General features: G+C 33.5%; 3 protein-coding genes and 1 non-coding gene across 6 annotated transcripts; 1 reads left to right on the top strand and 3 right to left on the bottom strand.

Moving 5' to 3' along the window:
- Positions 1-582: 582 nt before the first annotated feature.
- LOC108995321 (autophagy-related protein 101-like) lies at positions 583-5,240 on the bottom strand. 3 transcript variants are annotated; one of them, XR_001996840.2, is made up of 9 exons: positions 5,024-5,240; positions 4,862-4,898; positions 4,438-4,482; positions 3,988-4,073; positions 3,441-3,536; positions 2,943-3,105; positions 2,684-2,849; positions 2,067-2,211; positions 625-1,073 (listed from the first exon to the last, which is right to left on the bottom strand). XR_001996840.2 is itself a non-coding variant. In XM_018970858.2 (8 exons), the coding sequence occupies exons 1-8, from the start codon at positions 5,054-5,056 to the stop codon at positions 998-1,000; spliced, it is 702 nt and encodes a 233-aa protein (XP_018826403.1). In that variant the 5' UTR covers positions 5,057-5,238; the 3' UTR covers positions 625-997. The 3 variants fall into 3 exon arrangements, 2 of the variants coding, with proteins under 2 accessions (XP_018826404.1, XP_018826403.1); XM_018970858.2 differs by lacking the exon at positions 2,067-2,211 and having other exon boundaries at positions 5,024-5,238; XM_018970859.2 differs by lacking the exons at positions 2,067-2,211; positions 4,438-4,482 and having other exon boundaries at positions 583-1,073; positions 5,024-5,237.
- Positions 5,241-6,609: 1,369 nt separating this feature from the next.
- LOC118349124 lies at positions 6,610-6,827 on the bottom strand. The gene has a single exon (XR_004802116.1). It is a non-coding gene; the product is annotated as a small nucleolar RNA U3 (small nucleolar RNA).
- Positions 6,828-19,067: 12,240 nt separating this feature from the next.
- On the top strand, positions 19,068-20,612 carry LOC108995318 (dof zinc finger protein DOF5.3-like). The gene is made up of 2 exons (XM_018970855.2): positions 19,068-19,140; positions 19,324-20,612. Exon 2 carries the CDS (start codon positions 19,367-19,369, stop codon positions 20,348-20,350), a length of 984 nt encoding a protein of 327 aa, XP_018826400.1. The 5' UTR covers positions 19,068-19,140; positions 19,324-19,366; the 3' UTR covers positions 20,351-20,612.
- Positions 20,613-21,791: 1,179 nt separating this feature from the next.
- Positions 21,792-25,394, bottom strand: LOC108995316 (L-ascorbate oxidase homolog). The gene is made up of 9 exons (XM_018970853.2): positions 25,325-25,394; positions 24,749-24,964; positions 24,525-24,634; positions 24,136-24,406; positions 23,892-23,994; positions 23,416-23,761; positions 22,569-22,940; positions 22,260-22,338; positions 21,792-22,138 (listed from the first exon to the last, which is right to left on the bottom strand). Exons 2-9 carry the CDS (start codon positions 24,923-24,925, stop codon positions 21,935-21,937), a joined length of 1,662 nt encoding a protein of 553 aa, XP_018826398.2. The 5' UTR covers positions 24,926-24,964; positions 25,325-25,394; the 3' UTR covers positions 21,792-21,934.
- Between the last annotated feature and the right edge of the window lie 1,939 nt (positions 25,395-27,333).

Genomic DNA, 27,333 nt, shown 5'->3' with positions numbered 1-27,333 from the left:
AATTACTAATTAGTTGATTGTGGTGGTTGTTTGGTCCTAATTCAATCATTGTTGTGGTTGACATGTTGTGGTGGTTGACATGTGAATTTGTGATTGTGGAGGAGGTTGTTTGGTCGTGATTGTGCTAGTTGTTTGGGGGTTCATTTGCATTTTTGGTTTACATTGTGCGTGTCATTATGCGGTTATTTATGTTTGATTTTGTAATGTATGTAATTTAGTCATTTTGTTTTAAGTTTTTATTTAATTATTTTTTACAATTTTTTTCAAAAATGGGAAGACGTGATTTTCTCTGTTTTAAAAATAAAAAATTGCAACAAGTTTTTAAGCCCAAATATCATATTGGGCCTTGGGTGAAAGTGAGCCTTTGCCCAATCACACTCCAATCGGAGCTCCAAACAGTCGGAGTTCGAGTTCGTTATGCCCTCCGACTGGAGTCGGAGGTGGGCTTTTCGTCTCCGTCGAAATCAGAGCCCATCCCTAACTAGGCCCTCTCAGAACGCAACTTCTATAAAAGTTTTGCCAGTACATCTAATACTCACTGTCTGCAGCTACACATATTTTTTAGAACAACATCTGTTTCAATGAAAAATTTAATCAATCCTCCATATTGACGTGTTAGCAGACAGAAAAACCATGCAGATGAAAATTTACAGAAAAGAAAAATGTCTCGAATTATACAGCAAACCCTTAATTTGCCCATAATATGTGACAACCTCTATGGTCCTGGTTTGATCAAACTGGTATCATTTCAGTACATAAAAATAAACTATAAGAAATGGGAAAGCAAATGGGAAAAGTGGGTTAATTCTGGGAAAATAATTACAAACCATTAAGAGCACCAAAGATTCGCTTCTTGTTCAGAGCCGCGAAACTTTTCTGGATAGAGAAGCTTCTTGCAACCACTTCACATGTACATGTTTTGAGACATCATGAACGTCAGAATCCATCCTACTGGCACATGAAGGGAATACGTGCTATAGCTCGTTAACTTTGATAATCAGCTGAGCATGGTTGGATGCCCAGTTTGGAGCATCCTCTTGATCATGTCCATTCCAAATGTAGAATCTGACGAACTGGCAAATGGCAGCACAACATAAACTCATCATTCTAGTCATGAGCTCGGGAGGGATTTCTTGACAGACATATTTATAAGGAACAACAAATAAAATTTCTTGACAGTCAATTTTTTTATTTGTTTATGCATGTAAAGGGCAGTCAATAAATTTTCTCCAACACCAAGCACAGTATTTTAGTTGCATTTGTTGTACAAAGACACAGCTTGTTAGTTCAGAAGAACAAAAAATACTTATCTAAGTATTAAAGACATCTACTTATAAAAAAAAAAGTATTAGAGACGTAGACCTAAGCTTGACCAATTATCAACTAGGAATAGCTTGTCAAGAGCCAAGCTGATGGTACTGAAGAATGGATGGTTTTGGTAGGTAGAATAGACAGAAAGTGATACAACAAAGTCACCAAATGAAATCCCTTGGGAAACTCAAGACTTTGATCATTGATTTGTATGATGCATATTTTAATTTTTAGCATCGCTAAATTCAGTAAATATATATTATATTGGGCCATTGGCCCTATATTTAAGAGGCAAACCCTTTGAGTTCGAAACCTTTGTCTATATACATATAAAGAAATCATGTTCTAATTTCATCAATGCAGGCATGACAAACAGGAGCAACTATCAGACAACGCCACAACAGAGACCATATATACATATATATATATTTTTTAAGTACAACAGAGACCATATATAGCCATCAATATCTTCTTTCTGAAATGAAAAAATTTCTGAAAGTTACTATAATGAAAGGTATGCATCACAACGGCCTGCCTTTGGTATTTCTGTTATTTGATGCAAACTAGCAACTGTAACCACAACCTACCCAGCTCCATAATCAACTATGCAGGGATTTGAAAAATAGGGGGAGGACATTTTGTTTTCTTTCTGAAGGGGGGATGACAACTCTTCAAGCTGATCTACTTGGCCCCATCAACAGTTATACTAAAATTATACAATATATGGTACTGACACCAATTCTGCCACTTCATACCTATGATACATTAAGTTCTTTAGTTTGAAACATTAAAGGTTCCCACAGTCACTCTGCTTCCTTGATGTCCTCACCCATGATCACCAATTCACGCCTTCAAAATAATATCTTAGCCCTACCCTCCTCATTGTCGGAATAAAACTATCTGAAACAAAATATGAGTTCAGACAAGCGAAAAAAAGGAAGAAAAAAGGAAAAATAGTCACAATCAATAAAACAGAACCCACCAGCACATCTGGACTAAAACAACTTTATCATGCATATTTAGAAAATAATAAGTTATTTCGTAGCTTTAACATATATGCAGTTTTCCCAGCCTCAAAGACAAGTTGTAAGTTATATGTCGACTATTTGGCTGAAATAGCAGAAAGATATCTAACATTTCTATTAATTATATAATATACATGAACATGCCTAAAGGCAAAATTTTGCCTGCATAATAATATACCCAATGAACACCCCATTCTACGAGTGTAAAAAATAGAAGCAACAAACTTTATAAGATTTAAAAAGAATAGAGGAGAAAGAAAAAATAGCTTCTAGATCAATGCATTAAACAACTAAATATATCTATAGTAACAAGGACACCACTGAAATGAGATGAGATGACAACTCACCTTGGGATAGTGATTTCATAGGGAAAACAGGCAACACCTTCAAGATTTGGTATGGGAGGAACATGATCCTTCTTCTCATTCACAAATTTTATGATTTGAAACAATACCTCGCGGAGAGATTCTTCAAGTGCTGCTCTGCGAGCATTCGTCTCCTCCACTGCACTCTCTGCAGTCACAGTGAGCAAATAAGATATCAGTTTACCCTAGGATAGAGTAAAGGAATTGAAATCTTTAAATCAATGCACAATAGGAATTGTACCTCCTGGAGCAAGTACAACTTTGGAATGATGAGACTTGCTAGAATGTGCTTTGGGGTGTTGGGCCACATTCAAATTGACATACCATTGTTCCCAATATAGGCGTTCAATTTTATTGAACCAAGAAGGCGGTTTGTTTTTCACCTCATAGAAAGATAAGCATATCTGCAATACAGCAGTAAAATCGGTGAGATTGAAAAAAAGGAGAAAACAAGCACAGCATAACAGAGACTAATGCGATAGAAGCTCCGACAACAAAAATAAAATGTGTGATGCAGAAGTCCTCCGAAAACCACTTTCAGTTGTATAATCTATTTTCTAGAACAAAGACCCAAATCCTTCTATTCAGGAAAGTGACAGGAGTTTGGATGCCCACTAAAACGACAAATAGATATACATTTAAAAAATATTATTTTATGCATCTCTGATAGAGGATATTTACAAATTACCTTCGTATTAAATCATAAGGTAAAACTTATAGCCACTGAAAAGCCACAGACCTGACTTTTTTTGTTTGGGTGTTTCTCTACCCAACCGATGAACTGCTCAATCTTCTCTTCTAGTTTCTTTTCAAGGTCCACATCTCCACATTGCACCTATACAACAGGAAAGGTTGCATTAACAAGAAATATATTTTAAGACTTTAATCTTCAACCAAGCCAATAAAAAGTTGAACACAGAACGAAACTAGCACAAGTTGGAAAATACATCTAGAAAATATTTGTATAAGATGCAACAAGATAATATCCTAATGTTGGACCATAAAAGGTAGTCAGTTTGCTATCTTAGGCCAACATTAACTGAAAAAGAAAAAAAAAAATTGTAGCTTCTATTAAGGTATCCAAACAGATGGATATATGCCTCTAATAATGTAGATTGCAACACAATTTGCATGTACTGGTGTCTTCAAGTATATAAGTAAGTGGATGCATATTTCAGTTCAAATTCCTGATTACTTCAGTGGGCCTTAACTACACAAAATATATGACAAACTAAGATGCATCCAACCAAGAACAACCAATCAACAGGAAATTATGAATAACTTACATATGTAATATCAAAGAGTTCCAAATCAATATCTTTGGGACGCACTAGACCTAAAGCCCGATGAAACACTATCGTGTGTAGCATGCCTGCACTTATTATCACGGAGTTGTCAGAAAAGATGAAATCAAATATTAAAATGCTTTGAAGTTCAGATGAAGTCAACAACAAAAATATAGATATAATAATATAGAAACTACTGTGTAACTTCAAATTTAGATTGCTTGTCAAGAAAATTAATAAACACTTGGCGATGCTAGGCTACCATACAAGTATAATTATCTCAGTTCTAAACATATCCATAAGCATTGGGAAATAATCAATCACCATTCATCAAAGAAAACAAACTGAATACTCTGACTTTCTAGATCCGTCCATCTTCTCAGTCTTTTTATCGTTTCGTCCGTAGCAAAGCATGCAGAACTCAGAAGAAATAAAGTAATGAAGTCTTACACCAAATGAATATTTTATTCTGGTTAGACATCACATCCTTCAACGCTGCCATAAACAGAAGTTTTTCTATCAATTTTCAACCGTGTCAAAAGTACGTGTATCAAACACAAAATACCACGAGTTGCTCAACTCTGAGCTTAAATAACTGGTCCTGACTGATTACATACTGATCTAAATACCAATTTGAAAGTTAGAATAAGAAGATATACAGTGTATCCCCAGTAGTGTAAATGTAACACATTTATAAATAATAATATACCCTAATTACAAACTAAATTAACTTGGATATCAGGGTTCAGCGAAATTGTCAAAACTGTACAAATTGAAGAACCAAAGCGTCATACAGTAACCCAAAAGGCTCAGCAAAAGTTACACATACAAACAACTTTAAAAAGCAGGCTAAAAATTTGAAATGGTTTCTTACAGCGTAGAACTTCCCGTATCTCGTAGTGCTCCACTTCCTACAAACAAACATTTATCAAAGATAGAAATTTTACCGATAAGATGTTGCAACTAATTTCAATAAGAAAGAGACTGATCAAATTAATTATTCAGTGCGCATGTGTCTTGTGGGGGAAAAGCTTACCAATTCTTTGAGTTGGCAAACTTCGCAGTTCATGGTGCCCGGTGATGAAAGGGTACTTTTCACAGAGAAATTAAGAGACTCAAACCCTAGCTTTTTGGTGCGAGATTGACGGACAGAGGGTAATCGTCGAATTGGTAATGGTCTGATCGCTGTGTTTCAAGTTTTAACTTTGAACTTGGAGTGTAAGCAAATACAACCTGGGTTGGGAAAATGACATTTAATTTTGAAATTATTTTTGGATCCTGTTTATTTAGGTTAATCTATTTGGGCCCCTACCAAGGCCCCCAAGGAGCAAAATAGTAAATTCCTGGAAAAATGTATTTATTTTCTTTTCTCATTTCCATTGAACGATGTGTTTGTTCTGTTTTATTATTGACAAATGATAGTTATATTATTTGTTTATAATTATGTAATAAAATAATATTATTTTTACTTTTTATTTTTATTTTATGGGTTTAAATTTAATAAAAAATATTATTATATTTAAAATTGTATATAAACTGTAAATAGATTGTAAGCCTATTATTAACGTGTTAGTGTCTCAAACACATTAAGGGTGTACGGAGTAAGTGCATGCAAATACATTTTTTTTTAAATTATTATTCTATTTTGTGAGGAAAAAATAATGTGTTTTATATTTTTTTAGTTATTATTTTCCTTAACCCAAGCCCAAGGGGGTTGCATGGTAATCCCATGGGCCATGGCAACTCGTATGAAACCAACCTTGTGGGTTTGAAACTCTGCATTCACAATCTTGGGACCATCGGGCTGGACTATTTAAGCATTCACTGATTCACATCCTTGAGGCCATTAGGTTCTTTTTTTTTTTTTTTTTTTTTTTTTTTTTTTTTTTAAGGTGCATTGTGTGAACTAACCATTGGTCGTGATCGTTAACTTACAAATTATTAAGTGGGCGGCGTGGTGTGCTTATAATAGTTTTGATGTTTAAATCAATAATGAGTGAGAGATAATAATTCAAGAATACTTAATCAGATCGATCAAATGTTATATGTTACTCCTATTTATAAGCATGAAGAATATTTGATGGATATTATAAGCTGATTAATTTTACACAATACTTAACCATTAGAAGACTTATCCTTAAAATATCAGAATATCTAATTACCACGTGGTCTATATCCATAATGTGAGGTTTATCCCTCCCTAATAAATAGGGTGGTTAGAGCCTTCGTTAGGCTACACAACTCATTTGAATCATTTATGGGTGGTGGGCCTTGGGCCCTCAATTTGGGTCAGACCAATATTAATTCATTCAATAAGTGTTATAACCATAAAAAGATTAATGTGATTTCATACGATAAGTTAAATTTATTTTGATAGAATTTGTATTGACCAAAACATTTATTTTATGTGAAACTCGTTGCCGAAAATCTTTTATCATAAACCCGTGCATGCACCTTCAATCTTTGTAAGGATCCCTTGTTGACTCTTACTCGTTAAGATGGATTAAAGAAAAAATAGATGATATAGACTACTGCTAGAAAATTATAAAAATTAAGAGTTAAAATGAATCATAAAAGCTATGGGTTTTTGTTTGTGTTATAAGAGACAAAAAAGAAGGTTTACGTCTGTCAGACAGCCGTGTGACCATCCCACCCAGCCAAGATGGAATGGGTGGAAACGATCCTCTACCGCACCAATGGTCCGAGTAGGACGATGCTGTTACTCACGCTCTGGTCACAGAGGCCGTAGTTCGTCAACCAGACTTGGATTCCTGTCTCCTTAGAACTCGAGGAAACAGATGTACGTCCCTATAGAACAGATCCTGTTCAAGTAAGGTCGTGACATAAGCATGTCTGCTGTTTTCTATATAAACCCGTAGATTGTTTCCTGAGTTTCCAATGTGGGAGACTAGTCTGTTACCTTTGCCCAATTGTCCTTGAAAGAATCAAAGCTAGACAATTATCGTGGCTTTCCAGTTGTTTTAATTAATAATATACATCGATTTCTGAAAAATCAGATCAGTCTATTATACGTTGAGGCTTTTGTCAAATGAATTTGGATGCTGCTATTCATTCTTGATTTTGTCTTCTTAAAGTTATTATTATATAATTGTATTTTTTTTCTTTTAAATATCTTTTAAACATCTTTAAATATTAAAAAAATATAAATTTATTAATAATTATTTCCTTAAATATTAAAAAAATAGAATTACAGTCAAAATGAGAGAGACAAAATCATAGGGCTAACTAGTATTATCCAATGAATTTATTCAGTTTTGAGTCTTGACCGGCCTGCTTGTTTTTTTTATAGCATTTTCAAATGACTTCTCTAAATTTTCATTTAAAATATTTAATCAAATTAATCCATTTTTTTTTTCTATTTTACCTAACAATTTTTACAAAATACCATATATCAACTTATCTATTTTTTCTTTCTTTCATTTAAATATATATTTTTTATTTTTTATTCATTTTAAATACTTTTCTTACTAACGTTGAATTTGTAATATTCTCAAATATTTTAATATTTCTCATATATTAATGTGAACGTCAAAATAACATCAATAGCCCAATAAGAAATCAAAAAGAAAATAAAGATCTCATTTATCCTATTTTTTATGAACTTTTTATTCTTGTCATATTTTGAAAACTTTCTAAGATGAGTATTTTATTTTTTATTAAAATAAAAGATGAATGGTGCATGTTAAATACTTTATCTCATATGTATTTTACATTGATATTTTTACATAGTTCAATATAATATAAAAGCCTTATTTTGACATATTGTTAATTAGTTGTTTTACAAAAAAAAATTACAAAATAGAAAAGCCTGCATGCAGCTCTTAGATCAATTACAGTAGTCAGCTTTTAACGGGATGAAATAATTTATAGCAAGTGGAGGAGACCATGGCCCCCAAGCAAACTGAGAAACCCCAGCATTCCCAGCTTTAATTATTTAAAAATTAATTTTTTTTTTCTTTATGAAAAATAAAAATAAAAATCCATCTTATTTATATGCCAACAACTACTGCACTTTTCAAATTCGTGGCCATCATTAAATTGAGAATGAGTGGGAAGGTCCATTCGATATTGCACGTCGACATCCCTGGCATGTAAGTACTTGATGATGATGATCATTAACGTAATCCCACTTAATTTCTATCATTAATCTTATCAATAATAGGACAAAAACTACTCCATACAATAAATAATAAACAATCAAATATTCTTAAAAGTAATTATATTAATGAAGTGTTTGATATATCTCATGAGTTGTTGCACGAAGAGTAGTAGTAGTACTACTGCGCGCATGCATGGCCCAGTACTGCGCGCAGATTCTTGATACAACTTGGCTATCTGCTTGCTTGTTCATGTATTTTCTGAAATATTGTTTATGTCATGCACATAAGATCGATGGAGGGTGCCTCGTTGCTACCCTTTTTCTCTCTGTTTTTTAATTTAGTTTCCGGACAACACATATACATAAAGATCAGACCAGCCAACATGCAGCTAAATAACTGGTGAATCTATGAGAGATGTTTAATTAGCTGCCTAAAGTATCTATCTAGCAGTAGATCTAGATTGCACAAGTGCTTCCCCCCAAGGCAAAACGCTCCCCTACCGATGCCTTTTTACATCCCACAGCTTCGGCATATTGTTTACTACTCCCGCTGATCATCTTCAGCGCAGGAGCTCTTGATTTGTTATCATGCATGCACTCTTTTAAGGAGTTCGATATATTCCTGACTTAGGATGAGTATTGCTGTCAGCATGCTTTACAGTACATGTAAGTCATAAAAAAAGTGAGTAACACAAAAGAACACGTCCTAGTTGGGAAGGAAACAACAGCTGAAACGGCTGCTAATATTACCCCGTAGGCTGAGGAGTAGGTAGCAAATTAAAATTGGAATTTGCTCAATTCACAGAATTAAATGATATTTAGATATCGATTGTACGTAATGCGGAGATCAGTCTTCACCTTCCTGCAAGCATAATAGAACGAGTGTTCCATTTGTTTTCGTTTTTCTTTTTTACGAGTAAGAGCACTTTTATGCGATACCGCGCGCATACATACATACAAATACATACGGTTAAGAATATAATACAAAAAATAAAAACTTACTTCTTCGCATCAGTTTAAACTTTTAAGATAAATAGTAATTTCACATGGTATCAAAACAAAAGTAGTGGATTCAAATCTTGATTATACACTCTATCCATTTAATTAAATATTCTACATATTGAGCCTATTCATTGAAGAAGAGACTGATCTGAGAAAAAATATTAAAAATATAATACAAATAATAAAAATCTATATCTTTCTATCAACAAAACCCAAAGATATATATATATATATCAATATGTGCGAGCTAGCTAGCTAGTCAGCATCTTGATCTTGGTCTTTTGATTCCGCGCGCTAGCTTGAATATCGAGATCTGTTCCAAATACAGATATCTTTGCAAAATCAACATGGCTTATTCCTCATGATGTTTCATATATATGGACTAGTGCTACGTACGTAGGTACGTAGATATTCGATAACATCTTTAATTGGACAGATCATAATGTTGAAATGGACGAATAAATGTCAAATCTGATAAAACCATGCATGCATGAGTAGTAGTGGTTTTTTTAATTTGGAAAGTGACAGTGGCATTATTCTCATGTATATATCTTAGGAAATCTGGAATAATTGGAAAAAGAAAGAGTTCATCTTCAAATGATCTAGTGATGGATAGAAAAAAAAATTAATTAATTAATTAATGGTCTGCATGTAGGCCGGCAAAGTGGATCACGCAATCGAACTTTATGATTTTGTATTTATTTGCTCCATCGAAAGACGTACAATGTCATTCATTCATAGGATTATTCATCATGCATGTTACATCAAACTTTACGACTATTTGTATTTATATATTTGCGTGGAAGACAATGTCCTAATGATCATGTCCCTCGTGAGATTGTTCAATATCTTGTTCCAACCAAAGTAGTTGTATGTGGGCTCCATATATATATATATATACACGTCAATTTCATTTCACGATCGAATAATGTCATATATATATATATATATATATAGCTAGCTAGCTTACACCACTTAGGGTTGTTTCCATGCAATAATTTACTGATGAGGTACTATAGTTTCGTCATCCGTGCTGATGGACATATATATATATACATACATATATATATATATAATATATAGTTAGAATTTCGTAATTCAATCTCGTTGAATATTGCTTGCTCTGCAATATGATGCTATATTTGTATAAATAAATAGATAAAGGATTTTGGATTTCTTAGAATTTTTATTCAAACGCTAAGATCATCTATATAACGAATGACAGGTAGCTATATAAAGAAGACATGATAGTGGGAAGTTTATACAGTTATAGACATGCATGTAGGGCTACCTAGCCTACCTTAATTTGTAATATATATATATATATATATATATATATATATATATATATATATATGATAGCTCCTCCTGTTTGGGTTTTTGTGCTAATTGGAACTATATATGCAATTACGTACATTAATGCATGATATATGTATATATTGTTTGCGGATGGGAATCTTTTTCCATCAATTGGGTCGATCTTTGATTTTTCTGAAGCACATTTTTATGCATTCTCTGGACTTTGGTAAAATCTAATTAGCCACAAACGACACCGTATGTGCCCCAACTATAGGCGTTCAGGTCTCTTGATATGCCATGCACAATATTGCACGTACGTTGTCATCCATTTTGACCTAATATTGATCACTTATAATAAGCAGTTGAGCCATCATCTGGCTCTACATTTCGTGGCCCAAAATTAGTAGTCTTCTAATTTATATATATATATATATATATATGGTTTGCAGAGCATGAGTTTTTTTTAGGGAATTAATACTCTGGCTAGTCACAAAGGGATTACACAAAAACAATCTCACAAACTAACGTAGTTTGATGTGATTCATCAGATTATAAAATTATTTTTATTATAAAATAAATTTAATAAAATAAATAAAATCACATCAATTTCTAGAATTATTTTTATGTAATTCATTTGTATAGATATAACAGTACTAATCTTATATATATATATATATATATATATATTATATTGAGCCCCAATAAGAGAATGATGATCGATCCTACCAACTCTCGAACTCCACAAGCTAGGTTACATTTTCAAAACTTAATTTCCTTTTTAAGTTACCAACATCAGACATTCCATATGATCTCATTCTCAGACATTGATCGGGATTTTCAATGTAGATCCCAAACCACTTAAAATTGGTCTCTAATCACGTGGAAACTGAACCTTAAAATATATGGTACACTTAAAGAGAGATTAGCTTGTTACCAAAGCCTGCAACAGAAATGCTAACTCCTATGAAAGAAATTCAAACCCTAGTCTCGGGTAACAGAAAAATGGATTGCAAATTGGCAGACAGTACACCCAATGCATATATAGTGGGTGGGGCCATGGGATGTCAGTAAGAAATTCCCTCTGCGGCCTGTATCATAATCTTTCACCCTTTTGTAAGTTCTTGAGAGCCAATCCAATAAGAATCAACTCACATGCAGAGCATTGTCCAGAAACAATAATAATATTATCTATGCGCGCGCTAGTCCTGAAGGAAGGATCTTGTCCATGTCTTAGCTTTTGTCAGGAATAATATTGAACCCCTCCATTGGATTTCCCAAGAGGCCGAGGGAGGGGCCCTCATGAGAGGAATGCATGTTACTTGTTTGAATATAGGTAGCTAAGAATCATCCATGGCTCTCCTTACAAGTAATCTCTTCCTCATCTTTAACTGATCTATATTTTGCTTGCCAAATATATACAAGTAATGTCCTTTTGCTTCATGATCAATGGCGCCTTTAGAGAGAGAAAGAGTACTATATGTGCATGCATTTATATACCCGCGTATATATAGATTAATTAAAAGTAGTTCCACTTGCTGTACAAATTAAGTTACGGAGTGCAATAATAATAATAATAATAATAATAATAATTTGGAATGATTAAAAGGGACAATATTTTCGTGTGTTTGCAGTTTGAAAGACTGATTTGAAGTGATGAACGGAACCAGCTGCAAGGCCAGGTCTAAGGGTACAGTACTACTACGTTGCTGATTGCTGACAATCATGTTGTCGTGCAATAAATTCATTTTTCCCCCATCCTTGAAGTATGCGGGTCACAATAGGTCACTATATATATTACGTGCATATATAGTTTTCCTGGTATATATTGTCCGGTTCTATATATATAAATATAAATATATATCAGCTCTAAGATTAATGTTTGTTGCAGGCCAGGAAATATGCTTTTCTATTGGGTTTAAGTCATTTTAAGAGGAAAAAACAATAGTGATCTGATCTCGCTTGACACCAACCCATAAAAAGAAATTAAGACGAATAATTGATCCAATCAAATGAAAACACCTGTAATTGTTGTTATCTGTGATATAATTAATTATAAATAAAATCAGAGTTAATTTATCAACAAATACAAGTTCCAGTATATTTTCTTGGAACCTTTAAATTAAACTGATCATATTGTCATAATGAAATTTTCATCATGCATGTGTTTAAATCATGATGGCAAAACTACTCTTGATCTCCTTAGAAGAACCCATATTTATCTATATCATGATGATCACAGCCATCATGATCTTCCTTAGAAGAAAACTATAAATAGAAGAAACTAATTTGCATGACTTGTTTCTAATTAACTGGATGTGTAGTACTAGAGATCAGGATACCGGCCAGCTAGCTTGTAGTACTTGATCTTTCTAATATCAACGTTATGATTCTATTGATCTGTTATTTACACTTCATGAGAGAAAAATCGAACAGCTAGCTCTCTTTTCTACTAACGAACAGTTTGATAAAACCTGCATGACGACGGGGAAAAAAACTGAATACATTTTGGAAAGGATCAGACAGTTCATGAAGTACTTCATGGAAAATGACTTCTAGCAATGCTATAGCTAGCTAGGATGTTCATGACAACCAGTACCCAAATTATTAGAATGAATTATTGAACGTATTTTAGTAGAAAAAAGGAACAAGCTACCTATATATATATCTAACTTAAAAATAAAATAAAATAAAAGAAGCTGGGCATGCAGAAGGTGAGCCGGAGCCCTAGAAAATCTGTGCTGCCGCATAAGTGGAGACAAATACAATGGGAGGGGTCCATAAAGAATGTGGGAATTCGATGCTTTCACATCCCCATCTCATGCGCTCATTGTTGTCCATTCACTGTACGGCTGGAAACTACATTGCTGATCAAGAAGCTAATATTATTAGGTACCAACGCCCCCGGCCCTGTCCTCCTATCTTTTTAGACCGTGTTAATTTGGTAACTTTATTATTATTCATTATTCTTTATATATAATTTATTTATTATTTTTTCATTATTATTTACTATTTTTACATTATTATTTACAAATCATCTATAATATAAGTACTCAGCAATAATATTCAAACGTAGCCTTAGTCACTCCTCCTCTATCCCTTTATACAGCTAGGCTTGTTGAAATATATTTGGTTTATGATATGTAACGCTCTTCAATTAATTATGGGGATAATTAATATTAATACTCCGGCAATATCTAAGATTTTAGAGGATAAAATTTTGTTTGTAAAGCTTTTAATTAGTAAGATAATTTCACAACCCTAGAGAGCTAGCTAGCTAGCATTTTTGTGACTGATATTATTTACAATTTAAATGTATTTTTAATCCTGAATTTCTTTGATCATTATAGTGATCTGTTGACACCTTTCACCATACTAGCTAGTAATTAATTAGTGATAACTCGGGAGTTATTCGTGAGAAGGAGGGCATATTTTACTTTTAAAATGAAAACAAAAGGCCGTATTATTTTAATTTTTGATCTTATGTAAAATGAATTTAGAAATATCGGATCACCATATATAGTACTGAATCACAGAACTTTTTGAAGATTTTTGCTATTTCAATCCAAACATCTTTTAAATATATTTAAAAGATAATTAACTTCATATAATAATTTACCTAATTTTTCGTTTAAAATTATAAAACTTCAAATAACCTTAAAAAAAATACATATTCACAATTTTTTTAGAACATACTTTTTTAATAGAGAAATAATATTTGCAGTTATAGAGTACACAAATACTGCGCAATCTCTTTAAAAAAGTGAGTAAATATGAGACCCAAGTGAAAATAAAAAGTAAAAAATAAAAATAACTTTTTACTAGTAAACATCATTTTTTTTAAATGATTGCGTGATACTTGTATATTTTACGACTATATGTAACATTACTCTCTTTAATATGGCTACACACTTTCATAAAATTGAATATAAAACACAATTGATCAAAAAAATTTATGAAAACGACATTTTATTCTACGTACCTACAATATTTATCGTTAAACTCAATACAAAATATATCTCAAGTTTTTTTTAACAATTCTAAAAATTAGTAAGAAACATCTTCACTTCCCAAAATTTATGGATTGTTACCGACATATATATGTGGAAAATACTAATTAGGGTACCGGTAGTATTTTTTTAATTATATGGAGATAAAAACACTAATGATTAGATGCATCGGTACCATATATATATATAGCACGTCCAACATATATACTATATATGCAAGCATGTCAGTAATTTACCAAGTATTTCCTAACATATTAAAATGCAAGGAGTTTATGGGTTTATAACATAAGAACAATTAAAAAAAAGACAGATTTATTACTGAAAAGGAGAAAAAAAGAAGTATAAAAAAAAAGAACTCTTTAACTGCATGAACAAAAAAATCTTAGAGCTGACATAAACTTGTTTAAAATGGAAAGACGAAAGGAAGTATGGGGGAGAGGATCAGAGGATGCAGTTAGGGTTGGATAAATTCGGAGAGGTTCGGCGCGAATCGAATCTCTTTGTGGGATCCTATAAAAGAGAGAGCAGATGATTGTGACTGATCGCAGAGAGAGAGAGAGAGAGAGAAGAGAGCCCGAGGATCGAGGGGAGCACTGACCTAGCTCCCTACAGACACACCTTTGACGGCGACTAGATTATTGTCTGACGACTGTATCTCCTGCCCTATCTGCCCGCCATGTGTGTATCATAAGCTCGCGTCGTTTTCTGCTGCCCGTCCCATACTACTACCAACCAGATAAAGTCGGACGGGCAGCTAGAGACTCGTAATAATCGTAGGGCTTTTAGAGTTGTTGTTGTCGGTCTTCCCAGCCCCACCAGGGTCCTCGCGCTCCGGACGGCACGCGCGGTCAGGTTCCCGTATGGTAGTCAGTCTGTACCATCTTAAGACCGATCCAACATCCCCCAATAATTCCGAGAAACAAAAGCAAAGAAAGAGAGGGAAAAAAGAAGAAGAAGCAGAGCCCCCCAATCAACGTGTTGTCAAATTTAGACTCCATTTTTGCAAGCTCACAAAACACGGTTTTTTACCCTTTTTTTTTTTTTTTTCAATTTCCTGTGCATGGTGCGTTCTTGCTTTTCCTTTTGCATTCATATTTCATTTTCTTTTGGGTCTTAAAATGTCAGTTTATGTCGGTCGTCTCTCCAAATATAATGCTGCTCACGAGCTTTCAGTGTAGACACAATCCTGAGTCTTCTGCAAATTGCAACAATGTTCGCCTAGCTTTTGTTCTGAACATGACTGTACCTAATAGAAACATCCACAAACTCTTGCTGATCAACTTTGATGGGATTGCTTCGAAAGAAAAGAGCATAAGCTAGTTTCCAACTTTAATGACATGCATCGTGATTCATGGACTGTCTAAGCCCCTCAATCTGATGAATTATCTCAGCTCCAGTTATGTCTCCTAATTAGCTTTCCTTGTTCACACTGATCAAATCGATCACGATTTGGTTCGCTCTAGCATTAAGCCAACAGCTACCAGCTTTCTTCGTGTCGTCCAAGTTGATCAGTTTAATTCCTTTGGCTCACATTATCTGTTGCATCGATCTTGCCATGTCATGCATATAATAGTATTAAAACACTAATTGAGGCCCACAAGGCTTATATATATATAATAGTTTTAAGGTGATGATAATGCCAAGATATATATATATATATATAGCAATAATTATACGTTGGTAGCGGTAGATTATGATGATCTTGTGACTTAAGTGATAAGATTTTCCCCTAATTCATCGATCATAATCAATAATCTGATGAGATCTATCAAGATAATATTCATTGACGAAAGGTACCACTAATCTGAGACATGTAGACCCCTCCAATATTCCTTATCTCCCAATCGCATCGATCTACGCGGTACGTACCTCCATCTATTCTGTACGCGTGTCACTCTAATATATAATGATCTTTGTGAGGTGATAATCTGCCTTCTCATTTTCTTTCTTATTTCATACTACAGAAGAAGGTTGAATTTATTTCAAACTAATCCAAATACCACTATAAAGAAAATTACTTATTTACGATTAATTAATTTTAATAAAATAATTATTTATAATTAAAATTAGTTATAAATAATCTTTTAATTATAATAAATTAATCATAAAAACTCTTTTTTTTTTTTATAGTATACACAGAATGCATGATAATTATTTGGTCAAAATTAATATATATGCTTAATTATACAGTGCATGGTCTTCAACTAGAAAATCGATCATCGCTAGGGTTACATCGATCTGATTTAAGATTTGTCTTATGTTTCTTTTCTTTAGGTAGAACAGTTACAAATGCTAAATGCCAGACCGACCGAAGCAAGAACACACGACCTTTTTCAGCGTTAAGTCAATGGTCAGAGTCTTCTCATCCGCGTATCGATCGAGCTTTTTAAATATGCAATATTAATTGTTATTGAAAACTTGGCCTCAAAGTTGAATGGCCGACTGATCGTCACCGAACATATAACCAGTCAACTCAATTAGATCGATCAGTGTTTTGATATTCTCTCAAATTCCTAGATGATTGATCGGCCCCTTGGTGGAGAATACGCTCATAATGGCACCGAAATCGAATTAATTGGCCGTGATCTCAGTGATTAGATCATCATCTAATTCGATCATATTATTTGCTTCGTCAATATTGTCGTTGAAGCTTCAATTAGCAATAGTAATTAGGTACCGTACGTACGTGCTTGAAGAAGCAGACTATACATGATATCGTACATGCCTACATGGAATAAATTCACTAACTCTACGTACATTAATAAACGGACTATAAGAATATTATTTATTTTTAATCAATTATTTTTAATAAAAATAATTATTTTTTATCAAAATAAATATATTTTTATTGTAAATAATTGTTATCATCGTAAATAATTCATCATAAATATTTATTTTTCTTGTAGTGACGTCACGTCTAATTGGCTTGTTAAAATAATTTTATAAAGAGTAATTTTATATATAATCATGAAGTACATAAACGTTGCGTAATTATTTTAAAAAAAAGTGGAGTCTACTATTAAAAAATTAATTTTTTTATATTATTAGTTTTTTAAATGATTACTTGACAGTTATACAATAATTCACGATTTTAAATATATTTTTTCTTTTATAAATACTATAAAAAAATAAATATTTATAAGAAATTATTTACTACGAGAAACATAAAATAATATAAAAAAATAATTAATCACAGGTTAGTGAATTAAAATAACTAAGATCACGAGGCTAGATATCGATGATGATGTCATAGTATAACTAGTATGTGGCTAAGATGATCACACGTGTAAGTAGTACATATATGGTTTGTAATCAATTAATCCATGTGTGGTAGTACGTACACGAAGGTATGTGTATGCAGTTTGATTATTTGGTCGCAAAAATCAAGCAATAAGTTTCGGGCAGTGGCTTTGGTTGGTGTGGGGACATTAGCTAATTTTACACGTACTTCCACGTGATTTCTACTTTGTACTCGTAATGATGGTTCTTGAACACACAGCTTCCCCACAAGAAAGATTATTCTTTTAGAAAACTTGATTACCATTATCATTATATATATATATATATATATATATATATATATATATTCTCTGCCCTACTCCCCCCACTTGCTGCAAACATCCCTTGACAACACCAACGGATCGGATAATAATACAACTACTTATCATTAGGGACCTTAAATTTTTTATGAAGCATTATTAATCTCCCATGCACACATCAAATTAATATTTTCCTTTGCTCTCATTAGGATTCTTCTATATTAGAAAGGGTTTTGCTTTACATGATCAGTTACTATTTATCCTTGTATTACACACCTGGCAATTTGTTTTCATAAAATGTGAGATATGGAGTAACGAATAATGACTGATAAAAAGAATTATTCTATTAGAAAAAAAAAATTAGTGGCCAGAGATGACATTGACGACACGATGACGAATTAGGAATAGAAGAATGGGTAATTTGTAAAGGACTTTTTCATTTTTTACAGGCTAGGGGCGATCTTTGCACATATATAAAAATATAGATTTATTATTATTATTTATAATTAAGTTAAAAACATGACTTCTTATAATAAGATGAAAGTATCATGTATTAATATAATCTTCGTATAAAAAAAATACGTAATATTAATTATTCAGACGAGAAAATAACAAAAGCTAGGGTACGTGCTTCTATATAGGATATAAAAGAAGCACACCCTAGCTAGCTAATTGGTGGTTAATTATTGCCAAAATACGTTATTATACTTGTGGCAATAATTTTGGCTTGGCAAGACCAACATGATGATCATATATATAGGATATGAAAGAAAAGATGCATGGCACGCCCTCTTAACTACCAATTCGTTAACGTTTGTAATTCCGACTGTTATAAACGGAATCATTAAGGTAATAATGGGGTCTTGTCGAATTAGATTTTCATAGGAATGGCTCATGTATGATTAGAAAGGGTAGTGTGGGAATGGACAAAAGACCACTTCCCTCCAAAACCCACTGACAAGCAATTTCCAAAATCCAGAAAAAGCAACTTGTTGATTAAAATAGTCTAAAGTTTTGTGCTTTCTTTCACATTGCATATTATATGTTTATTCTATGTGTGTGTATATACATATATATATATATATGTATATATTAATGCTTTCCCATCTCAATCCCTACTATTCTTTTACACCCACAAATGACTGGCCAACAACAAAGCCATATAACGTCTGATCAATTTACAAAGGCAAGTTATGTAGTTCCACATGATCCATTCCCTCACCCCCCCCCCCCTTCTCTCTCTCTCTCTCTCTCGTACATATAGATGATCATATACAATATGCACTCTTATACACAACAAAACCTACTTTCTTAATTAGCTTTTCCACTCACTCAAAAAGACTAACCCTTCTAAATTCTGCTTTTCTAGCTTGTTTTTGGATTGTTGTAGATCTACAAGGAAGAGATTAAAGATGATCCAAGAACTGTTGGGAGGTGCAAGCCTTAATATAGCTGGAGAGAGGAAAATCTCAACTAATGGGGGAGTTTTACAAGCCATACCTTCTTCTTCAATATCTCCTGCAGTACTGCCCTCTTCTTCTTCCTCCTCAACAACGAGTACTACTACTGCTACGACCACTACAACAACCTCGAATTCAGATAACCAAAACTTGAGGTGTCCACGATGTGATTCATCCAACACAAAGTTTTGTTACTATAACAACTACAACCTCACTCAGCCTCGCCACTTCTGCAAGACATGTCGCCGGTATTGGACAAAAGGAGGTGCACTCAGGAATGTTCCAATTGGAGGTGGATGCCGAAAGAGCAAGAGTCCTACTATCTCAACATCTGTTGGAAAATCAAGCTCTGGCAGGATGAAGAGCATCTCTTCTGAGATTGGAAGATCAGGCCTGGGATGTGGGTTTGATCCTGAGCTCTCAACGGGCCCAATTCTGTGGGGTTCGCCTCAGAATTCTCATCTCTTGGCCTTACTGAGATCTACTCAAAACCCTAACCCTAATCCTTTTTCTAATTCTGTTAATGTAAAGGAGGAGGGAAATATGATTGGATCACACATGATGACTGAACCAGCAGTCACAGCAGGTGGATTAAATGCTCGGACCCTGGGCTTGGATCCTCTTGGCCAGGTCCCTTCTCTTGGTCTATGTGGCTCTTTCTGGAGAAATAATCAACATCAAGCTCAACAGCAAAATGGCCTAGTAATTGGTGAAGTTCAAAACAGTGGGATTCAAGAACTGTATCAGAGGCTTAGATCATCAACTAATTACTATGCTGATCACTCATCAGTAGTCCTGGGCAACGTGGCTTCTTCATCTAATTCATCTTCCTCATCCATTTTGGAGTCAGCTTCGCTTGCTGGGGGTGAATTGGGGTACTGGAATCCTACCTTTTCTTGGTCTGATCTCCCAACAACAAATGGTGCATATCCTTGAAAATCTTTCCTAGCTTTTTCTCTCTTTTTTACTTTTTTTTCCGTTCATATGCTAGGACTAGCTAGCTGCCTCTGGTGCACCTGTGCTTGTTTGGATTGTGGAATATTAAAGTACGTGACTGTAGCATCAATCTTTATCTTTATCTGTTTTTTTTTTTTTTCCTTTTTTGCCGTGTGTGTGCTTTCAGGTGTGTTTAACTTATGAGACTGTACCAATGACCAAGAAGATTAATATGGAAAATGTTAGGTGTTTCGCAATACTTGATCTTGATGTTGCAAATACAATTTATATATATATATATATATTAATTTCACATGAAATATCATGATTTTTTCTTGAATTAGTGCCTAATGCAAAGGGCTTGCGCTTTAAAGTTTAATGATCTAGTACTATAAGTTTTGGTATTGTGGGTTAATCTTAGGCAGATGAATAAAGAATTGTAAGGAATTAATTAAAATACCTTAATTACGAGTCAGTATATGTATGTGTATGTGTGTGGAAGAACAAACAATAATCGTAGAAAAGATGAGAGATTTTCTTTTGATATATATATTAAGTGTGGGTACTGCTAGTGTGATGCATGGGTGCCATATGAAGGTCATCCTTTCATTGTTTTGTTACGAGAAAGTGATGCTAAAGCAACCATATTCATATATATATATATATATATATATATATATATATACATATATATATCTGGGGAAGAGTTTCCTTTGACTGTAATTTGATTTCACTGTCGGTAAGAATAAGAATTCCATTTGCAGCCTTACTTGTCCCTGCCCAGCTTTCCTCCTCTAATATCGGCTTACTTTCCATTAATTCCTTCCAGCACTCAATACTCTCTCTCTCTCTCACACATGACACACACACACACACACAGACATTTTGGCAGCTTATTCACTACAGTAGTTTGAAGATGGGAGCTCATGTATAAATATATTAGCAGGCTGGAGTTTCGTTTAATCGGTAGTTTCCAATGATTGACTAGTACTACAATTAGGTTCTTGGAAGATACAATCAAAATATTCGTACTAAGTAGCTAGCTAGGAGAATGTACTCACGTTGTCATGGAGGCCGTCCATCACAATGGTTTGTGATCTCCTCTGGGTTATCAACATATACTACTATATTAATGGAGCTAATTCCAAGAAACCATGAGGGCTTGGACTAGGTTCATGTCATAATGTCGCCCATAATTGAATAGCTTGCATCAAATTTTGGGAAAGTAATTAATTCACATAGAATTATTAGTAAACGGGGAATTGAGGTTCTCCACATGCATGCATGCATGCATGCGAACATGCATGAATTCATATATATATATATATATATATATATATGGAGGAGATCGATCACATATGATCAGCCCTTTCTTTTAGCTTTAAACATTATTAAAAGTATTAAAAATTATTCTTAAATAATGATACGCATACAAATTATGAATAGGAAGTTATAATATCTAAGACACCGAGAATTGAAAACTTCTCCTAATTGACAATCACACCCTCGTAACTGAGATTTAGAACTAAAAGAATAAAGTTAGAAAAAAGATCGATGTTTGATCAGAAGATAAAAAAGATCTTCCTATGAGTGCTTGTGCTTGGCGAGGCCACAAAGTAATGCATTCGCAGGGATGCCAGTCTCAGTGAACAGACTCTGTTCGTTGCTCCAAACTCTAACGTACAATTGCTGTCCTAAATATCTCCTCGACCAAATTGCAGACCTCAAGTTCCACATACCTTTGTTGTCCAAAGACACCAAAACTGCACTCCAGGATGTCGGATATACCTATCATTTGCATCCCATTAATGTGTATGAGTCAGCATTGGAAATACACAGATCATCACATCTAAGGCATGATAAAGTTAATTGAAATCTTCATGCAGTTCTTTGAGAGTCTTTCACTTACCTGAACAGTGTGTCTGGGAATGCCATCGATCAAATTGTATCGTTTTTTCATGTCAGGTGTCCATGAACCAGAACCATATCTGAAAATTACCAGTACATACAAAGAAAATCAATATCACATCAAGGAGCATGGAGATTTGTCTATTATTAACAGATGATACATACATATATATATATATATATATGTGACAGTTCTTCGAAATTTTCCAGGCAAGCACGTTAAATAGCGAAGTAAATGTTGTATTTTTAATTGGCACTTAATGATCATAAACGGTTGGAAATTAACTTTTACGAGAAACTAGAGGCCTACCCGACAACGTAAAAGCTGTATCCGTCCAAATGCCAAGATTGTATCTTAGTTTCAGTGTTTTGGAAAACGATTTCAATAAAGTCATGGAGGGTGGTTCCAATGACAGAGGTGCCAAGGCCTAGGGTTGGGAGGCCAGAAGTTGGCCCGTCCTTGATTGTGTTCAAGCTGAAGACCCCAGGAATATTAAACCAGTCAGCGAGCTTCAAAGAGGTGGCTGGATCGAGGTAGGAGATCCCGTTAACAGCATATCGTAGCTTGTCATTTATCTTGGCTTGTGTATTAGCTAAAACAATCGTCCTTGCAATTTTTATGGTCCCATAATGGAATGAACCTTGTGGGTTGGGCCTGGCTGCATTGGCTGTCAAGTTCGACCTTCTCGCAAAAAAATGGAACAGTGTACATAAGCAACAGTGAATAGCACTAAAAATTAGGAAAAAAAAAAAGAGAAAAAATTCATGATCTAATTCATCTCATAAAATCGATTCTATAATATAAAATTATTTATTCTTTATAAACATGCCTAAGACCTTGTCTACAGGTAATGTGAGATTATTCTTTAACACCCTCCCTTACATGCATGTCAGTATTTTCTTGATCCTTGTCAAGGGGTAAATAGTATGGGCTCCTATTCGTCTTGTGACAGGTTCTAATACGATAAAAAAATTTATGAGCCTAACTCATCTAATAAAACTAGTTCTACAAGAGATGATTGTTCATTCTTTATGAACATACCTAAGACTTTATCCTCAGACAATGTGAAATTATTCCTAAAAAAAAAAATTAATAAAAACTTGGTTAATAAAAAGTATCATGCATCTAGTATTTGATATAGCTCAGATATATTTACCTGATGGTCCTGGCTTGCTTCATAGACCAGTGAATGTGATAAGTTGGACCGGTAGGTAAGGGCCCTGAGGCTTGGGTTGTGGAACCAGCATAGCGAAGATATGCGGTTGTTGTAAGAATAGGCTTTGTGAAACGGGTAGAAGCAACAATGAAATAGTCCTTGGATGGTCCATTAAGGGTAACCAAAACAGCCACAGATTGACCCACATGAACATCAAGGGACTGATATGTGTCCTGCAGGGTATGAGCTCCCTCTACTTCAATAAGCTTTAATGCATGTCCTTGAATCCTAAAGTTGATTGAAGTTTCTATCCCCACATTTGACACCCTGAATTTGTATGTTTTCCCTGAAAAAACCCAACCCAACCAAACCTCACTTTATACACAACAATGAGGGAATCAAATGCTAAAACATATATATATATATATATATATATATATATATATATATTCACTTGGTAATGATAATAAGCGTACCTGGTTCACCGGTGAAGACAGAGCCGTTTGAAATCCCATTTATGAGGAGACCATCAGGTAAAGGAAGAGAAGTATTGCCGAGGTCCAACGTTCGCCGCAATACCTGTAAATATGAGTTAATCATGTATTAGGCCAATCTTTCCATCTCCGATGCATTTTGGATGAAGTAATTTAAGGTTTCAACCATTAATTACTTAGATTTGAGGAAGATATATAGAAGCAGAGTTATTATAATTTAGAGAACCTTGTGGTTAGTCTTGTACCAATCGCCAACAAGCAGTGTAAATTCTCCATCAGGTTTAGGATATGGGATTGATATGACGGATCTCTGTGCAATATTGAAACCTCCAAAACCCCCAGCAGCTCTGTGCAATTTAGTTGAAGGGAAGTAGGTGAAAGTTCCAATCTGATCCTTGGTTTGAAACTTGTATGTCCAGTTTGTGTTTGGGGGGATGGGGCAATTGGTTCCAAGCACACCATCTTGCCATGATGTTCTCCTCTGTTTTATTCCATTCCTGGTTTCCCACCAAAACAAAAGAAATTAAGAAAAAAAACCAACACTCATAATTTTCATTTCGATAATATAATTGAACAGTGAAAACTCAGAAAAGGGAAAAAGCTGAAACTACAAACCAAGTGATGAGGAAAGGTTCATCCAGCTTATTAATGACATTAACGACTATGTTTTCGTTAGTCACACATTCAATTGTAGGGCCCGGGAATTGTCCATTGATAAGAATCCCCTACAAAATTATGCATGCAAAAACAGAAAAAGATGAGCAAATTAACACGCTAGCTACAAATGGCGCCCAACATCTATATAATATGCATGATGTAGAGGCGATCGAGAAACCAACCTGTTGAGGAACACCAAGAGGATATATAGTTCCATTTGTAACTGTCCATGTATAATATCTATATGCATCTTCTGCTTTCACCGAGAAAAAGCTTAAGCAAATTAAGGTCAATATCGTCGACGTTCCAAGAAAAAATTGCCGATGATGATCAGAACCGGCTGCCTCGGCCTGCCTCATCGTATCAGATCATATAATATTCTTTCAAATTTCAAATATCTGTCGGAAAGAAACAAACAACCAAAATCAGTTGCTGTACATGCAGGATGGATGTTTCACTCAACTTAAATCATCTGTTTAAAAATTCTAAACGTTTTTGTAAACCACAATTAATCAAGTACGTACTTACTTTAGCTATGATCAGGTTATATTAATTAATTTGCTTTTAAATTTCGTTCGGTTAATACATTATTATTTAAAATATATATGGAACTGATTCTCTTAATAAGCAAAATTGGTGTGAATATACGTGATTAAAAGTTTCAAAAATCATTTCGGAATTGAACTAATCTTAGGTGGATTGAGACAATAGTATTTAGTTGCATATGAACTAATTAACAGATCGAGCAGAAGCTTTACCTGATGATCTCAAATTTCCCGAACGAATTATGTTGAGGAAACAGATGGAAGTGGTACTGGAATTAATTACTTGTAGTACTGCAGCTGCATAGCATGAATTACCACTTATATATATATATATACAATAAGAGATGTGCGCATGATTAAGAATGAATTGAAAATCGTGGTGCCTGCAACGCGCGTACGTTGACCGATCGATCGAACAGTACTCGTGATCATGGGAATCCCATGCATGGCGCATTTAATTTGCGGCGCAATTCATGCTAGCTTAAACTACGTTCTAACAACACCCAATAAATGATATATATATATATATATATATATATATATATATATATATCCACTCTTTCACAACTCATCACAGGCGCTCAAAATTAATTAATATTAAAACCCAGTTGCAGTTGCAATTGCAGTTTTGACCAGAATTTATTATATATTGGATATATATAAATATATATATATATATACAAACTGAGGAACTGCCTTGGGTGCGTTAGTTCCGGAATGTACCTAATATAATGATTTAAATAAAAAAAAGTAAAAGATTCAGTAAGCTATTTATCTGGAAAAAGAAAATACAAGATTAAAGAAAGACAAAAAATCAATATTAAAAAAATTTAAATTTCAGCAAATATGAGCATTGGTCTACATCCATATTAGATTATCTATTTACTCACTTTATAATAATAAAATATTATTAACTTTTTATTTAAAAAAATTGAAATAAAAAGAAAGGAAAATGAGTACATTGTTAGAACAAAAAGGATTGAAAAAGAGATGTCAATTCATATGCGCTGCGGGGCTATTAAGGACCTTTTGATAAAACATGATCTTTCATTAACTTTTACAAGATTGCTACACGTCAAATAGTTAAGAGTCTTAATTAAAGATCTTTTGGTAAAATATGATCATTCATTAAATTTTACAATAAAGGTATACGTTAAATGATCAAGGGTTTTAAGGGCTTTGTAGTAAAACATGACTTAATGAAAAAAAAGAAAAGTTAATGAAGAAATTGGCATATTCTTTATATATATATATATATATATATATATATATATATATAACTTTATATAGCTATTCAAATATATAACTTTATCATTCTTCTTCGTTCCTCGTTTACTAGCTAGGTTTCTTTAAGGTGAAAATATGAAACTGGCATATTAATTATGGAATTTAATAAGAACTTGGACGTGGATAAGTCGGTGGGGATCGAAGGAAGAAGGAAAGAAAAGAAGGCGCCGGAAGGATCTTAGAAATTAAGCTAGCGCCACCGGGAGCAGCGCAGCCTAGAACGGATCGTAGATATTAATATAGAATAAATTGCATGATCAGAAAACGCGTTAAGGAGTTGAAATTGATTAGGGTAACATGCATGATGCATGGAGCATGCATGAAGTAGCTAGGCACTTGGAGAAATATGCATGCATGCATGGCCTGGATCTGAGCTAGATGTCTTCCATTTTTTATGGATTTCTAGCTAGCCGAGGAGCTTGCATTACACCGCTGTCAAATAAGTCGTGTTGTCGGCATGATGATCATATATATATATATATATATATATAAGTATAAAGTATGTAACTTTGTTTTGACTTTTTAAATTTGTTTTGTGATCTGAACATGAAAAACAAAAAGCTGAACATATATGGAATATATATGATATATATATATATATATATGATATATATAATAATTATTATATTATTATTATTATTATTATCGGTCTTCTGGCAGCTGAACATATAAATATAATAATATATCAGACCGGCTCATGGTAAGGCCATTGAGGCTATTGTCTAAGGCCTCCAAAAATACAAATATATATTTTTTAATTTAAAAATAAAATTAAAAATTATTTCATTAAATACAATTTTAAATAATTTTTATAGTTTTCAATGTGTGCAAGGTCTCATAATACTAGATTTAACATTTAATACAATTAAATTTTTTTATATAAGTAATACAATGAATTATTTATATTTTAAATAATTTTTTTAAAATCTTACTAA

This window comes from Juglans regia, chromosome 7, assembly GCF_001411555.2.
Source record: "Juglans regia cultivar Chandler chromosome 7, Walnut 2.0, whole genome shotgun sequence".
Lineage (NCBI taxonomy): Eukaryota > Viridiplantae > Streptophyta > Magnoliopsida > Fagales > Juglandaceae > Juglans > Juglans regia.
Note: the sequence above shows the minus strand (reverse complement) of the source record. Positions and strands in the feature narration are given on the sequence as shown.

Excerpts from the sequence above, each read along its gene's own strand:
- LOC108995316 (XM_018970853.2), bottom strand. The coding sequence starts at position 24,925 with ATGAGGCAGGCCGAGGCAGCCGGTTCTGATCATCATCGGCAATTTTTT. Across the intron at positions 23,995-24,135 it reads GGTACAAGACTAACCACAAG|GTATTGCGGCGAACGTTGGA; the intron begins GTTCTCTAAATT and ends TCATATTTACAG. Across the intron at positions 22,139-22,259 it reads TTCCCAGACACACTGTTCAG|GTATATCCGACATCCTGGAG; the intron begins GTAAGTGAAAGA and ends TGCAAATGATAG.
- LOC108995318 (XM_018970855.2), top strand. The coding sequence starts at position 19,367 with ATGATCCAAGAACTGTTGGGAGGTGCAAGCCTTAATATAGCTGGAGAG.
- LOC108995321 (XM_018970858.2), bottom strand. The coding sequence starts at position 5,056 with ATGAACTGCGAAGTTTGCCAACTCAAAGAATTG. Across the intron at positions 4,483-4,861 it reads GATACGGGAAGTTCTACGCT|CGTTGAAGGATGTGATGTCT; the intron begins GTAAGAAACCAT and ends TGTTTATGGCAG. Across the intron at positions 1,074-2,683 it reads TATGAAATCACTATCCCAAG|TTCGTCAGATTCTACATTTG; the intron begins GTGAGTTGTCAT and ends GCCATTTGCCAG.